The following is a 17,026-nucleotide window of genomic DNA, read 5'->3' as shown; positions in this document are numbered from 1 at the left end:
CAATTTACAAGCCAAACAAGCTAAAAAGAGCAAGTCTAGGGAAATAAAAACATTTCCCTCCTCCAATATTTTCTACTGTCTTAAAATCTCATCAGATTCAGAGTCCCAGATCAGCCCTAACTGGACAGTAAGACGATTATGGTAAAACCACTCCACACAAAGCATAATTGTCTGAAATTACACTGAAGTCAAATGTACATAAAATGGTGCCACACAGGGAAGAAGAGCTCGCTGCTGTGTAATTTAATGAAACCTACTGAGCACCAAGGGCACAGGGAGCCAAAATGAATTTTAAATGGTGCCTACCAGGAGGCTATAATCAGGATAGCCACCAGTGGGTGGATGAGATAAATGAACTGACTTTCTTCCACCAGGCAATCAAAATAGAATGCCAACTTTATGCATGTCACCAAAAAAAAAAAGTTAAACTATTCACCCTTTGCACCTCTACTTTTTTTTTTCTTTTCTTTTCCTTCCTTTTTTTTTTTTTTTTTTTAACTACATGGTCATTTCTAGACTCCTCCCCAAGGCACCTTTGGGTAGTGAACATCGTGGAGAATGTTTTTTTTTCCTACCTTGGTTTTTCTTGTGATTTTTTTTTTGTCCAGAAAAATAAAATCTAGTTCCACAAAGTACAAACTCCTCTATAATCTTACCAGCATAGCAGCTGCTAAGCAGCCGGCACTGTCCAAAGGGGTGGCTTAGAATCAATGCTTAAGTTAGACATAGTTAGAAGCCTACCTTCTAACCAGGACAGCCACATGGCAAAAGGAAGTGCCAGGACTTAAAGTCATGCCTTATGAAAAGGAAATGAAGTAGTAGTCTCTCATAAGAAGGTTTTCAAAGACATATTTTCATGAATCTATATATTTAACCCTTATCGTTCCAGCCACCCACTTGACATTCACCTTGAAGTCCCACCAGAACCTGAACCACAAACTGTCCAGAACCTTGCCTCAACAAAACATGCCTCCTACAGACATCCCACTCTTCCTAATGGCAGGCTAGTTCCAAGACACACAAAGACATGAAAACAGAGAGCCACAAATGAAGGTCATTCTCACCAACAGCAATCAGTTGCCAAATCATGTTGAAGATATTTCATCCTATCTTTTCTATCTTATTATTTCCTAGAGTCCAGAGCTTCACTGTGTAGATCCCTAAGGCCCACCCAAATGAAGCGTAGTCTGGTGAGACTTTATCTTACTGAGGGATGTGGAGGGTAGGGAAACAAGGAAATCAGGGCAGAGTTGATCCTATAAAGCAAGGTAGGAGAAGATCGCAATTCAGTGATTACACGGCACCTAGACTGACCCCCAACAAATGGGAAAGGATTTTACAAAGGAATTGGATCAGTAGCAAAACATTTCAGAGTACCCATTATACCCTTGCTTGGCCCTTTTCGACTTTTTCAACGGGCAGTGATGAAGACTCAGGAGAAAAGACTCAGGGTCTGTAGCCAAGGTTAGCGAAGACTAGCAGAAGCTCACCTGTTCCACATGTATTTCTTGCATGATCTTGAGGACATTGACCAAATAACATCTCTCTGCATCCTCTCAGCACCCGTATCACATTTGTCCGTACAATTCCTCATATTAGAGCTTGTGCCTTTTGACGTGAGATACTGTCTGACTCAAGTCAGTATCCAACAGAGGCCTACTGCCTGTGCCATTCTGCAAAGTGAGATCTTGATCAATAGCTGCAAAGTTGCACTGGGTTAAAAATACATATGCAATAGGGGCACCTGGGTGGCTCAGTCGTTAAGCGTCTGCCTTCGGCTCAGGTCACGATCCCAGGGTCCTGGGATCGAGCCCCGCATCAGGCTCCCTGCTCAGCGGGAAGCCTGCTTCTCCCTCTCCCTCTCCCCCTGCTTGTGTTCCCTCTCTCGCTGTGTCTCTCTCTGTCAAATAAATAAATAAAATCTTTAAAAAAATACATATACAGTAGCTTTCCAAACAGATCATATTATATTAAGTATCAGGCAGACAGAAAATTCTCATTGCCCATTTTCTCTCAGGCACTTTGCTAGGCTCTAGGGATAGAGTGGCAAACAAAACAGAGGAGGCCACTGCCCTTGGGGTATTACAACTGATTAGCAAAGACATTATACACATAATTGTAAAGATTAAGGAATTACAAGTGTACCAAATGCCATGAAGGAAAACTGTAGACATAATAGATTATAGCAACATGAAAAAAAAAAACAATGATTGCATATTGGTACCTTTTTCCACTCATTTTTCATTCCACTCCATTCCTTCGAAGGGTGCACAATTTTAACAGTTGTGTCCCTTAACCAAATACCTGGACATTGGTTCTACTTATGTATTCAAACAATACACAGAGAAATTCCACAATGACTTTTTCTCCTTTCAAAATGTACCAATGATGACCTCTACCTCAAAAGGACCGGTATAAGTGAAAAGAATCCAGGAGCTTTCCAACCAGCTACCTCTCAACTTAACTCTCCAGTAACTTGCCTTAAATGAACAAAGTTCTCGTATAAACAGGTAATAGGTATAAATAGCATCTCCCTGCACAAATATCTTCATCTTTTCATTGGCTTCTGATCTCAGGAGTATCTTGAGTACAGGATCCTCAGCACGAATCCTCCCAGTGCCTCCCTCTTCAGCCTCATCCACCCACCCTCCCTTGTGCTTTCTGCCGATGCCTCGGAGGCAACCTGTGTGCTCACTTGGTGGGCTTCGTCCCCGAGGTCCCGTCACAGGCATGTTCTCCCCTCCTCCTCTTCCATGTTTCAAGTCTCAACTCAAACCTGCTCTCCTTCGGAAAGCCTTCCTGGGCACCTCATCTAGATCATGATTGTCCATGATGTACCTTTCCTCCTAACATTTATCAAGTTTGTGGATTTACAGTCGTTTTGGGGAAGTATTTGATTAATCTTCATCTCTCTTACTAAAATTCTAGGTAGACAAGGAACCATACGTTACCATGTCAGCATTCTATCTCCAGCTAGAACAGAGCCTGACACATAGTAAGCACTCAAAAATCATTTGTTGAATAATGAGTGAGAGGGCGCCTGGGTGGCTCAGTTGGTTGAGCAACTGCCTTCGGCTCAGGTCATGATCCTGGAGTCCCTGGATCGAGTCCTGCATCGGGCTCCCTGCTAGGCAGGGAGTCTGCTTCGTCCTCTGACCCTATCCCCTCTCATGTGTCCTCTCTCTCTCATTCTCCCTCTCTCAAATAAATAAATAAAATCTTTTAAAAAAATAAATAATGAGTGAGAAAAGCACCACTATATAGTAAATATTTCTTCATGTTGTCACATCCAGTATGCCTACACTTTTAAGCCTTGTACCAGGGTAACTTCCCTTGAGGCTAAAATTGATATTCTTCCTCAGAATACTTTTAGGAGAATTAATTCTTACTTAGAAGTGACTATAGAGACTATAAGGAATTGGCTTTACCTAAGGATTATAATTTTCCACTTAAATTAGGTTATGTAACACCAAATGGGAAAAACAAAACAAAACAAACAGCAACAAAAATGACATGCTAACCATACATCACATCATAAAAAATAATAACTTCATTGTAGGTCCCTTCTAGACATGAAGAGAATGTGGAAAATTTTATATTCGTATCCAAGACAACTATGCACACATAGTAGGGAAGGAGAAATAATCTGGGGAGCTTGGATTGTTATGGGGAGCCAATGGTGGCCAGGAATAAGGAAAAGCTATACCAAGCCTGACCATGAACACTTGCCCTTTCCAGCCATATGTATGCTGGAAAGCCATGGTCCCATAGGGAATCCGGTGTTTCCTGTGTGTGCCCAATCCCATCATTGACTGCTATCTGCTGCCCATACAGAAGGCACATTCGTGGATGGCTGGGAGGACAATCTGAGTAATGTCATCATTAAATACATGAGGGGCATGTGTTTTAGTGAAACTCTAGAGCAGAGAGATAGAGATCTGCGTCTTACACAGTGACTTGCACCAAGAAGCATTCTAAAGATGAGGATTAGATTTAATCACAGCATTAGACTATTTTAGAGCTTAAGGGCTATTTCTTTTTTTTTTTTTCCAAAAATTCATTATGACCTATATATAAGAATTATAAATTACACTGGAATGATAAAACTACATTTCGTGTTTCATGGCCTTCAATGCAGTTGATTCAGGGAATGTAGACAATAATCACAGATAATATTAATTCATAGGTAATAACCAAGGGATGCCTAGTTTCCATTCTTGCTCTGCCTTAATACGCAGCTATAACATGACTAGCTAACCCAGGACAGTAATCTATTAGGTCTCCAAGCTAAAAGATTCATTTACTACAGGTAACTGACAGCAATTTTTGTTATAAAACTGTTGACAGTAACATTCATTTCTTTCTTTATAGGTAAAATAAAAGTATAATTGAAAATGTCAACAATTTTTATGAAAATAAGATGTAGAAAATCAATTTTACATCTACTTACTGTTTATGTATTTACCCATTTGTTATTTCCGCAATTTTAGGGACAGAAAGGGAAAATGTCTGCTTGTGAGAAGCTAGCAAAGTTCATGACACTGACAGTTACTTTAGTTGTCATCAAAATGCTCCTCTTTGAAGCCCCCAAATGTGCTGAGCACATGATGCAACCCTCATTTACACGCAGATGAACATGCAAACAATCCTAAAGCAGAAATATTCAAATTGTGCAGTTGTATAGTAAATTATATCTACATTCGGTGGGGGCAACCACAATATTTATTACTTTTTAAAATGTTTTGAAAATGTCTGGTTTCTTATATTGTAGAAATACAAAATTACTGAGACATCCATTCATTCTCTCATCTATTCATCTAAAAACGTGTTTCCTTCAGAAATGTCTTCAAACTCTTGTTCTCTGTATTCCAACAACTTCCACGAAGCTCTCACCACCTCCGGCTAAGACTGTTGTTACAGGCTTCTCCCTCTCTTTTCTTGGTTTTGGTTATTCCCCAAATCAGTCTTACTCCTCACAGCTACTAGATTACAGATGATAGAGTTCTTAAGTCAGTTCTACCCATAACCACTCAAAAGTTTCAGTTAAGTATGGAATCCCCACCATGGAATAGAAACAAGGACTTCCACAACCTGACTCCGTCTGTCCTGTCCACTTCTAGCCTCTGTCACATCATACCTGTCCCGTTCCTTATAGTACGGGGCCATTCCCCAAACTCACATCAGATCTTTTTCACAACTCCTTGGCTTTGAGAGCTTGGTGTTCTTCCTGCCTGAAGGCCCAGGGAGTCTTCTGCTCACCCTGCAGACCCCAGCTCAACTAGCACCTCTGCTGTGAACTCTTTGCAGATCCCTCCAGACTGAAGGCTGTGCCCCTCCCCCCCAGCATTTTGTTCACATGTCAATGGACTCCGGCGATTCTTGACTAAACGTCTGTGATTTTTGTCTATTCATCGCAAATCCCAAAAGTTCACAGTATGACATGATCCTCCACTGGCCGGAGGTAGGAATTTGAATTATATATTGTATTTTAGCAAGGGTCCAACCAGGGAGGCAGAAACCATCCTAAGGTATTTGGAACATAGACAATTTAATAGAGCATAGGAAATTGGTCACGCAGAGGATGGAAGAGCTAAAAAGCCAAACAGGAGATAAAGAGGTGACCCAGAAACTGGCAACAGCAGGAAATTGCTGCCATTCTTTCAACTGGTGAGATAGTGGGAGAAGAAAGGGACTGGAAGAACTGGGCTGGGGTAAGATCATCCCAGTGGCTTCCTGGCAGAAGTGGGGGCCACAAAAGGTAGGGCATTCCAGGAACAGAGATAACTGCTGCCGAAGATACTGCCCAAGGAAGAGCTGGAGAGGGAGAAATACCCTGGCTTCTCCCTGCTTCCCTTCTTCCAAAAGGGTCTCCCATTGGCTGAAGCAACCCAGATGCCAGGTGCCAAGGCTTCTGGGAAATGCGGACTCCTGCAACACAGGGCCAAGCGGGAGGAGGGCAGGATGGAAAATAGCTGGCAAGCACCTCACTTGGCTGCTGAGTGAGCCTCACCAGCTAGTCGTTGTATTCAACAAAACGTGGATGTGTGTGGAGGTATCACGAGTCCTTTAGATGGTAATTTAACCTTACCTGTTGGTTTCCTCCATAAGACTGTGAGCTCCTCGGTTCCTCAAAAAATTACAAATAGAAATACCATATGACCCAGTAATTCCACTGCTGGGTATTGACCCAAAGAAAACAAGAATGCTAAGTTGAAAAGATCTAAGTTTGCTAAGTTTGCTGCAGCATCATTTACAATAGCCAAGATAGGGAAGCTGCCCAAGGGTCCCCCGATAGATGAATAGATAAAGAAGATGTGGTAAATATATACAATGGAATATTACTGAGCCATAAAAAAAAAGAATGAAATCTTGCCATTCGTGACAACGTAGACAGACCTAAGGGGCGTTATGCTAGTGAAATAATTCAGAGAAAGACAAATATTAATTTCACTTATATGTGGAATATAAAAAAACAAATAAGCCAAAAAAAAAAAAAAACCAGACTCATAAATACAGAGAACAAACTGGTGGTTGCCAGAGGGGAGATGGATGAGTGGATAGGTGAAACAGATGAAAAAAGATTAAGAAATACAAACTTCCAGTTATAAAATAAATAAGTCAAGAAGAAGAAAAGTACAGCATAGGGAATATAGTCAATAATATTGTAATAATGTTGTTTGGTGACAGATAATAACTACACTTATTGTGGTGAGCACCAAGTAATATATAGAATTGTCCAATCACTATATTGTATGCTTAAAATTAATATAACTTCGTATGTTAATTATACTTCAATAAAAAAAACTATAAAAAAAAAAGACTGTGGGCTCCTTAATAGCAGGGATTTTATCTCAATTTGTATCCCAACAGCTAGCACATTATTTGGCATGTAATAGGCACTCAATACTGTTAAATGCCCATAAACACTAATTCCCTGGATTTACAATGTATTTTAACTCAGCATTTCCCAAAGCTTATTCTGTTGACCATTAATTCAAAGAGATCTTATTGCCTATTACAGGTAAGTAGGACTCTGCCATTCCCAAGTAAGTTTGTGAAACACAGTGTTAAGCAGATAGTAGCTTAGTCCACTGGGGCTGCAATAACAAAATACCACAGGCTGAGTGGCTTATAAACACCAGAAATTTATTTCCCACAGTTGTGGAGGCTGGAAGTCCAAGATTAAAGTGCCAGTGTGGCTGGTGGAGGCTCTCTTATTTTATCCTTGAGAGGCTTCAGAAGGAGCAAGGAAACTGTCTGATTTCTGTTACAGCGGCATTAATCTCATTCATGAAGGCTCCACCCTCATGACCTCATCACCTCCCAAAGGCCTCACCTCCTACTACCATCACATTGGAAATCAGGACCTCAACAAATGAATTGGGGTGGGGGGAAGGACAACATTTTCAGACCATAGCAGCTGCTTTCTTTATAGCAGAAAATTAACAAAGCTCACTCAGAGCTTTTAAAGTGTGCTTTGTATTATGCAGCATCATTTCAACACATGACCACAGAACACTTTTTTCCCAAAGACGAACATCATGCAGGGACATCATAAGGAGACACTGCTTTAAATGTCCTCATATTCGCTGCATTACTTTATTTTATCTCTGAAATATTTCTGTGAGATAGGAAAGAACAAGGTCACACCTTATAGATAAAAATGTTGCTAGTAAATAATTAAAACTAAATAGTACATTATCAAATATTAATTGAACATATAAGACGACATTTACTATCCTAGTCACTGTAGGGCTAGGAGAAAATTTTAAGTCTTAGTTCTTGTTCTATTTGAAGACATAAGACATACAAGAAAAACGGAGAACCATAAAATAGAACTCTCTTTTTATCCAACAGTATTTTTATACATATTTCAGTACATCAAAGTAGCTGGTATTGCCTGATTATTGAAAGTATGAGACACATGAAGGGGAAATTATTTAGTAGAGTTATAAGCAGGTCAGTGCTGGTGCTTACATTACCTTTGAGCTTCATGAACTGTAAAAGCAAATCACTAGCGGGTATGACATCTACCATATAAAGAAGGTAACAGATCCCTCAATAATTAGTCAGCAATATCAATGCACCAGAACTAGAGCAATGTTGAATCCAACCTCGTGATCTTCTGAAAATAACCATTCAGAAGTCCCTGGGAAATCCCTAGACTCCTTCCCAGTGATCTACCTCGAACTCTATTTTTTTCTATCACAAACATTTTAATAATGAAGATTGACAACATCAAATATTATCTATAGACAGATACAAGGTCCTTGGTTTTGTTATCTAAGACGTGTGTCCTCTGGAATTAACATTATCTTTAGCCTTAACAATGGGGCACTTACACTAGAAAACTCGGCCAGCATGTAATAATGAAAGATAACAGTCTTCTGTTAAATAATTGTTGAGAGACGTTGGTCAAATGTTTTGGCATCCTCCCCTAATGGCCTCTCTACTGCATATTACATTATTAACATTAACCCGCAATGCATTTTTTAAAAGATTTTATTTATTTATTTGAGAGAGAGAAAGTAAGAGAGAGAGTGCGCAAGCCAGAGGTGGGGGGTCAGAGGGAGAGGGAGAAGCAGACTCCCTGCCGAGCAGAGCAGGGAGCCCAACACGGGCTCGATCCCAGGACCCTGGGATCATGACCTGAGCCAAAGGCAGATGCTTAACGACTGAGCCACCCAGGCGCCCCTATAAAACGTTTTTTGAGAATTGGCAAAAAGTTGCTAGATTGTGTTACTACAAGTGGTTTTATCGTACTACAAGCATAAACAGAGGACCAAGGAACGGTAAAAAATGTTGTACTTTACTATGGGTGATAGCATTCACAGCACAAACAATAACTAATGGGATAACTTTGGGTGTCACTCTCTAAAGTTCAGTGTTCTCAGCTGTGAAAAAGAATAAATTGCCTGCCTCACTGGGGTAAAATGAGAACGAAGGAAGTTCTGTAGATTACTGGTCCCTTCAGGACGCTGGGCGTAAATAAATTAGTTAAACACTTAATACTACACCCTCCCCATTCCTCCCAGGAGATTGGTAATAGACAACATCCTGAATGCTCTGTGAGTTTTGCTGTAATGAAATGGATTAATTTTCCATAACCAAATGTTTCTCAAATCTATTTGTTCCTGTTTGCTTTTTCCTGTTAACATCTATTGGTACACCCAGGAATCAGTGTCCCTCAGAACGCACTGAGGGTGATATCTTAAGAAAAAAAAGATGACCTTTAATGACATCCATGAATAAGTGTTGAACCTGAGGCTGGTAGTCTTTCCGACTACAACCAGCACACACCATAAGACACTCTTGCCAAGCTGCAGGTAGCTGGAGAGGTCAAGTACTACAAGGCACTACTGTGTCCTGAGCGCAGATTTTATGCATCTCATGATATCACAGAGGACGATGTAAAGCTCTCCAGAGTGTGTTTTGAGGGTTGTTATTGTTTTTTTTTTTTAATAGGAATGGTTTTGAATCACGTTCCTCAGTTCGCTTTCTTTGTGAATGACAACGCATTTTTACCTGACGGTGAACCAGTGTGCAATCTCTGTGTTAGAGAGGCTGACTAACCCATGCTAACCCTGGCCTCAGCAGTATCTAGGTATGGCTATGTTAGCTGGTGGTACCAAAGGGAAGTAAGCTAAAAATCAAGTGACTCTCTTGGAAAGACTCTACTCTGCATAAAGTAAATGAAGACTTGGAGCCTGTCGAAAACATCAATCTAAATAATTCTAGGTTAAAAGGCTTGCCTAGCTGCTCACATGATAGACCCAAGCGCAATGGATAACTCTTTCTTCCACCATTTTAACCAATTATTACCATTAGCATTTTTTTTTTCACAAATACAAACTTAGGAAGTAAAAAACCTGTAATTCAAAATAGGTAAAAACGGAGTACGCTTGGCAGTAAAGAAACCAGAGAGTCCAGCACACTCTCACAGAACATAAACAACCCACTCTCCGGTTGAAGGATGCAAACACAGCACAAGAAATGATAGCAGGTTTGTAATTTGCAGGTGAAGTCACAAATCAAAATAGTCTTTATCTAAGCATAGTGTGGAAAAGATTTGGTCCTTCTGCCTTCTGAGCGTATACACAGGACTGACTATCCACCAGTAACACCCAAAATCTCTAAGATCAGGGAGAACACAGCTATAAACTGGTCTGTTCCTACATTAGTTATGATATTTTGCTGCTTATATCATATTATCTCCAAAATAACTATGGATAGAAAGAGATTGATAATCCATATTTCACTTCGTGGTGGACGTAAGCCTAGGCCCACAACACTGGTATTATATGAGGTTTGAAGCGAATAAAATTGGGTCCTGTTTCCCAAAATGTGGCCTTGGGACCATCTGTGTTCTAGAACCTCTGGGGAGTCCGTTAAAAGGGCTTCACCTGGGCCCCACCCAGACCTGCCTACGAATCAGACTGTCTGGGACAGAGCTGGACTCTCCCAGAGAAATAAACTCCTAGGGCACTTTAAGGCCCGCTAGAGAATTAAGGATATTGTACTGAATTTTGATGTCAGTGATTGATATGGAGAACTTGAAAGCTTCATAGGAAAATTTGAAAACCATAAAAAACTTTCCAAAGTAAGCCTTAGAAGTACAAGTTCTTCTGGGAAAAAAAAAAAAAGGCATGTAAAAGAAGAAAACTGGTAGGGCACCTGGGTGGCTCAGTCAGTTAAGTGTCTGCCTTCAGCTCAGGTCAGGATCCTGGAGTCCTGGGATCGAGCCCCGCATCGGGCTTCCTGCTCAGCAGTGAGTCTGCTTCTCCCTCTCCCTCTGCCCCTCCCCCCACTCATGTTCTCTCTCTCTCTCTCACTCTCTCTCAAATAAATAAAATCTTAAAAAAAAAAAAAAAGAAAAGAAAACTGGTGACTATGGCTATTTGAAAATGTAATTTTAAAACATTAAATACAAACATATAACATTTGGTATTTTAGGTTTTATGAAAGATCAGCTGATTCATTGACATCCCTGCCCTTAACGAGTGCAGAGCTCAGAGTGGATGGCACCTGAGGTGTTCGCTGTCGGTTGTCCGCACTGCCGCTCCCCCTAGCCCCTTCCTGGCTGCCAAAGCCCTGCTCACGCTGCCACACTGCCTAGCTTCCATCCGCAGCCTGTTCCTCTCAATGAGCAATGTATGTGGGACATACGACTGTGCGGAAAGGAGTGGTTTGTGGCCCTAGAAAGGACCACTCTTCAGCAAGAGTGCATCATCTTTTTCCCTACAGATGTCTAAGATCAGGAGACCCGTTTCTTAGACAGAGCCAACTGAAGTGCCATCTTGCCTACTGGCAGAAGCTCTGACTGGCTGGCTCCTGAGTGTCCTCCTGGCCTAGTCATTCTGCTTTTGCAAGACACACGTGGCTTTATGGAGTTGGTCAAGGGCTGTCTTTACCCATCTCTCTGGGCTGCAGTATGGTCTTCACGTCTGTCAGTGAGAAATTTGTGACTGAAAATCCACCGCATGAAAACTACAGAGGGTGTATGAAGGTCTTTTTTGAGTTGTCCCATCTATAAAATCTTGTTTGTGTCATAGAGCAATGGTAAATGAAAGAATATATATATGTCTATATTATATAATGTCCATATTACAATTATAACATGTATATAGTACGTATTAAGATTGAGGAAAATGATTTTCTGTGACAAAAACAGGGAGAGATGGAACAAGGATGTCCTCAGCCAATAGGACGATACAGATCTTTCCACAGCCCAATTACAGAAGTTTATATCAGATTATAACACAAGTAAACATTAACTAACTTCTGACAGTAAACCATCTCCCAGAAGTCACATGTTTCTAAAATATGAAATGGTTAACTTAGAACAGGGTTCTAGGGCTGGGGGCTCAGAATCAGCATCCTCTGGAAACTTGTTAGAAATGCAAAGTATCGGGCCCCTCCCCAAACTGATTGAATCAGAGTTCGGGGTGGGCCCCAGCAATCTGTGTCTTAAAGGTCCTGGGTGATCCTGATGCATGACAGCCAGAAAGAAGGAAAGCACAAGGTGGCATATCACATGACAAGTCAGGTTTAAAGGGGAGCAAGGCAAGGAGAGTCGTGAGCCCTCATCCTAAAGGGATGACAGACAGCTTCGGGTGGGACCCTACTGTGAGGGGACTCTGGAAAGGCAGATACCTTCAGCAAACAGAGCAAGGGATGCTCAAAGAAACACTCCGTCATCATTACTGTCTTCGGCAGCAATTAGTTGAGAAGATGGTCTCCCCTTGCTTCTCAGAACAGAGCACCTTCCGAACTGGAAAGGTCGTTGTTTGCTGCTGACTACCCACTTTATACATACACGTGACACATGTTCAAGCTAAGTGTGACATAGTATAAATCTGGGACTCCCTTCTGTGCCCCTTAATGACAGCAGCAAGCAGTTTCTTAGGACTAGATGGGCACACTCAGATCCTGACGTTCACAGGCACCAGTTAGAGAACTTACAGGCAGACCTGGTCTGTCTTCACAACGTTGCCCCATGTTGTGAATGACTGAGCCACCCAGGCGCCCAAAAGCACACAATTTTATATTCAACAAACGAACCCAACACAAAAACCTGTTTTCTCCTAGCACCATCACCATCCGATATGCATGGACCCATTTTTATTATACACTCTATTTCTCTGAGGCTCTCGGCATGCCTTTTAAAAACTCAATTGAAGGGCACCCGGGTGGCTCAGTCGGTTAAGCGTCTGCCTTCGGCTCAGGTCAGGATCTCCGGGTCCTGGGATCGAGCCCTACGTCATGCTCCCTGATCGGTGGGAAGCCTGCTTCTCCCTCTCCCTCTGCTGCTCTCTCACTCGCGCTCTCTCTCTCAAATAAATGAATAAAATTTAAAAAAATAAAAGAAATAAAAATAAAACCTCAATTGCAGGTAAAACTCAACCAAGGCCAGTTTTCGAAAAACTTCTGACAGAAACATGACGTGAAACATAAGATGGAGATGTGCCAATTGAAGTTGCTGTACAAGTTGCCCCAAGAAGAGCACGAGGCATTGATTCCTTGAAGTACTCCTCGACAGGGGGCAGATGTCATACGCAACAGTCCTGTCTCGCCTTGCTCTGCCAGTTGGCAGGTGACATTTTAACCTCTAACCAACCACAGCAAGACAATTCAAAATTAAGGTTGACACTTTGTCCTTTAACTAGTTCCAACGTACTGCAGGGGCTTCGCTGCCTGATGTTACACCATATGTGCAAACTCCAGACACAGCAGGCGGGGGTAAGCAGGACGCCTCTGTACTTTGCCATTCTCCTGCTTCCTGTTGTTTCTGGAGCAACCCTAACTTTAGCTAAACATAACCCCTCTGGGTGAATCATTTTTAGTAAGAGATTCCGCCTTATAGCAGAGTTCACTGTATGTTGACTGTATTTCGAAAGCAGGGCCATCTCTGGAATGCAGAAGAACCCACTGGCTTGGTATTTTGCAGTCTTTATGAAACTGGCCCATTTTATGAAAAATTTCATAAAATAAAATTACTGACCACTTAAGTTTTTACGCATAAAACCCCAAACAATTATGGAATGAATAACAGGAAGAATTCTTTTGGAAGCTTTTTTTTTTTTTTTAACTCGTCTACCATTAAGCAATAGTGACAAATGGCAGGTTCTTCAAAACCTTTTCCATGACTCGAGTCATTTTTTCTTTCTAAATTTACTCTAAATCTTGAGTAATGGGATGTATTTACTTACTTGTGCCCTCAAGAGGTTCTAGTCAGAAAAAAACTCTTTTAGGTTTTACGTTCATAATTATCTTTTGGCAGGTAGGAGAAATATATATGAGAAAGGAGAGAATATCAAACTGCTAATAATAAACTATATCCTTAGCTTAATGTCAGTGACTCTTGCCAAGCAGAGTTCATGAAAAGCATGTACAAAGGGGGGAAAAGTTACTTTTAAAAATATACATAACTTCCCCAGTGATCTTTCCCCTTGAGTTTTCTGTAAAATAAAACATTTAGCTCTATATCATTCCAAAAATTCTGTACATAGCTTAAAGAGGGGAGCATAAATCTCATGGGTCTCAGATTCACTTCCTGTTGCCTTCCTTCATTGTACATTTAAAGATAATCAATAAAAACTGATTTCTCTTTGTAAGCATTTTCCTGTCCTGCCAGAAATAATAGCATTCCCTGCCCTAAAATGAAGGAAAAATGGAAAGTAATATTTACCATAAGAGGAGAAAAAGAAACTGCTTAAGCATTTTTCCTTAGCCAAGTGAAACACAAACAGCAAATCAAGTTTACTCTTAAAGAAAAACAAATTTTAAATACTCCTGGCATTAATTCTATTTCTGAAATCTGTGGTATCAAAAAGTTTTCAAATTCTGGATTTCTATCTCGGCTTTCAATGACCTCTTTGTGTTTTCTAATCGTTTTACTATATTTCTATATGAATGTATATATATTCACATACATACATACGCATATATATATATATCTCATACACATGACTTTAGCTCAATGTTGAACACTGAAACACCAAAGAAAGGACAGTTAAGTCCACCAAACTGCTCCTAGGGCGGAGTGAGATGCAAAACTTCAGGGAAAAACACAGATGAGAACAGCATTAATCCAGTACAGGAATAAAGAACTGCAAGCAACTCTGTCATTTGTTTTAAAACATAAACCTTTTTGGCCCCTTGCCTTTTTAGTGCAAGGATTTTCTTATTCAAAATGTTACTTGAAAGTGTTCTATTAAATAACCCGCAATCATGTCTTGGGGTTTCTCCAACAGGGTCTATCTGAGACCTATCCATTTTAATTTTTTTCTTCTTCTTCTGGATTCTTCTTCTGGATTTTTCACAAAAGACTGTAAGTAAACCCCACATCGAAGAGGAACAGACTTTTACTTTGTAATGAAGTTACAAATACATTTTATACATTTTCCTGGCTTCCTATTTCCCTTCATTCTGTGCTATCTACAGGTTGTCATATTTTACCAGGACGGACAATAAATCAGACAAGTTCAGCCCGTCAGTTTGAAGAATGGAAGTGAAAAGTGCAGTGGAAAATATATAAAATATAATTAAAACCATATGACCAGAGATATTGAAGTAATACTTGTTGGAGGAAACCCAAGTAAAAATCAAACCTTTTCTGGTGTTAGTGAGACTCTCCAGTCCATTTGGGACAAGCACTCAGTATTCGCTATTTTTTTCTTTCTTCACAGCAAGAGCATCCAGGGAAGTTAAATCCTAACAAGATAATTAAGCCTACAGCTGTATTTGTAGCAGAATGAAATCCATATTGTTCATGTAAAACTGATCTCTCATTTAAAACCGTAATCATTTATTTAGAAATATAGTTTAAGATTCATCAAGGGTCAATTTTATACCTGCCAAAGAGTATTAAAGGCTTATGACAGCAATGTTGACTCAAAAACCTTTTCTACTTTTCATCTCTAAAGACCTGAAGATGCCAGTAAGACACAGATAATCTAATTGCTTACTGTCGAACAAGGAGAGCAGGAAGTTATAAAATCTAAACTATCTCCCCTACTACATTATAAACAATCTCCATGTTACCACCTCATATAGGTTGTACTTAGGAGGCCAATGACATATATATGTCTAAGGATGTACAGAAATTAAGATCTCTTCAAGTTTTAAAGCTATTCTGGTAAAAAAAAAAAAAAAAAATCATTGACTCTGTCAGTCTATCACCAAAGCCATCCCATGTCTATTTCTCCAGAGCATTCCAAGTGGCAATTATAAGGATTTCAGCAGACGACCACTACATCATTTTCAATATTGCTTTGGGATTCCAGGAAACAAGTCAAACTGAACAAGTTACTTACCCCCCAGAAACTGAATTCCTCCAGCCACTCTTCCCACTGTCCTGGAGATGAGCTCCGACACACAGCAACCCATGAGGGCAGTGAGAGCCACCAGGAGGAGGAGGCCACAGCCCAGGCCCGTCACGATGGTACAGATCCTCCATTCTGCACTGGGGATGCCCTGGAAGGAGGCGTAGCGCCCACATTCCTCCACCATCACCATCATCTGCCGGCTCTCATCATGCACAGGATAGGAGCACCTCCGGAAAGTACCGAAGGACACAGACTTGCCCAGCTGTGATCCCCAGAGCCAGTAAGGCATGAAGAACCCCACACAGGAGGTGGCAGCACAAAGAAAGGAGAGCAAAGCCCAGATCACCCCGGTACAAGTCAGGCTGGATGCCATCTTTCAACAGGGCAACGGGGACCCACAGTAACTGTTCTGGGACTGCAGGAGTGAGGGAAGGCGTGAAACCACCAGGGAATGGCGGGTAGTCCACACTTCGGTAATGGGGGGTGTCTAGCAACAGAAGGGATCTTCAGTCCTCCTGGCCATCAACTTTCCATCCTCTGTGGTAAGGACGATGGTCCCTGGCAAGACAATAAGTAAATATTAAAAGTTAAATGTTTTTAGAGAAACGATAACACCAATTCAGTTGGGCTTCAACTCTCAATGAATAAACATTCAAACTTGCCTCAACACTTCAAAAGTGGGAAGAACTAATTCTCCCTAGAAACTTGTCCACAATTCAAGTTTTGTCAAACTAGCTCAAAGCTTTTTCATGTCTTTATCTCCCATAAATGCTCCCAAATTAACTCTGACAGCTATTTACTTAAAGAAATGCATGGCTTCTATTTGCCAAGTCAGTGAATTTATTTCACATGCTTGCAGTAAAAGTAATATAGCATTTTTATAGCAGTAAACATGATTCCAAATATTAGAATAAAGTGAACCATGCCATGGTTTGTTTATTTGGCTTGCAAGTTCATGCTCATAATTTGTAGCAACTTTTCCGTGTCCCTTTAGGTGCATTAACTCTGCACGAGCCCAAACAAAATAATTAGGATAATTTTCACAGTGGCTGAGCACCATAAATTCAACAAATACTAGGGACTGTCTAGGCACATAGAATGGATGGAACTATTGGTCATTCCCCGTACTCATTCAGTAGTATTTGTGAATTCCCGCAGTCCTAACTCCCTTCTTTCTCCTAGTGGAAATGAAAGAAAGG

At 40.8% G+C, this 17,026-nt stretch overlaps 1 protein-coding gene across 6 annotated transcripts in view; it reads right to left on the bottom strand.

Annotated features, from left to right (window-relative positions):
• LHFPL6 (LHFPL tetraspan subfamily member 6) overlaps window positions 1–17,026 on the bottom strand; it is a 348,330-nt gene that overhangs the window by 330,105 nt on the left and 1,199 nt on the right. For all 6 annotated transcript variants that reach the window (XR_010410022.1, XR_010410021.1, XM_064586158.1 and 3 more), the window contains exon 2: window positions 15,816–16,385. Coding sequence is in view for 4 of the 6 variants with exons in the window: in XM_064586158.1 (XP_064442228.1) it covers window positions 15,816–16,200 (385 nt within the window). In the remaining 2 variants the exon portion in view is untranslated. The remainder of the gene's footprint in view (window positions 1–15,815; window positions 16,386–17,026) is intronic.

Source organism: Mirounga angustirostris, unplaced genomic scaffold (genome assembly GCF_029215605.1).
Source record: "Mirounga angustirostris isolate CCGP_5_RB_7025 unplaced genomic scaffold, mMirAng1.0.hap1 SCAF_3, whole genome shotgun sequence".
Taxonomy (NCBI): domain Eukaryota; kingdom Metazoa; phylum Chordata; class Mammalia; order Carnivora; family Phocidae; genus Mirounga; species Mirounga angustirostris.
Note: the sequence above shows the minus strand (reverse complement) of the source record. Positions and strands in the feature narration are given on the sequence as shown.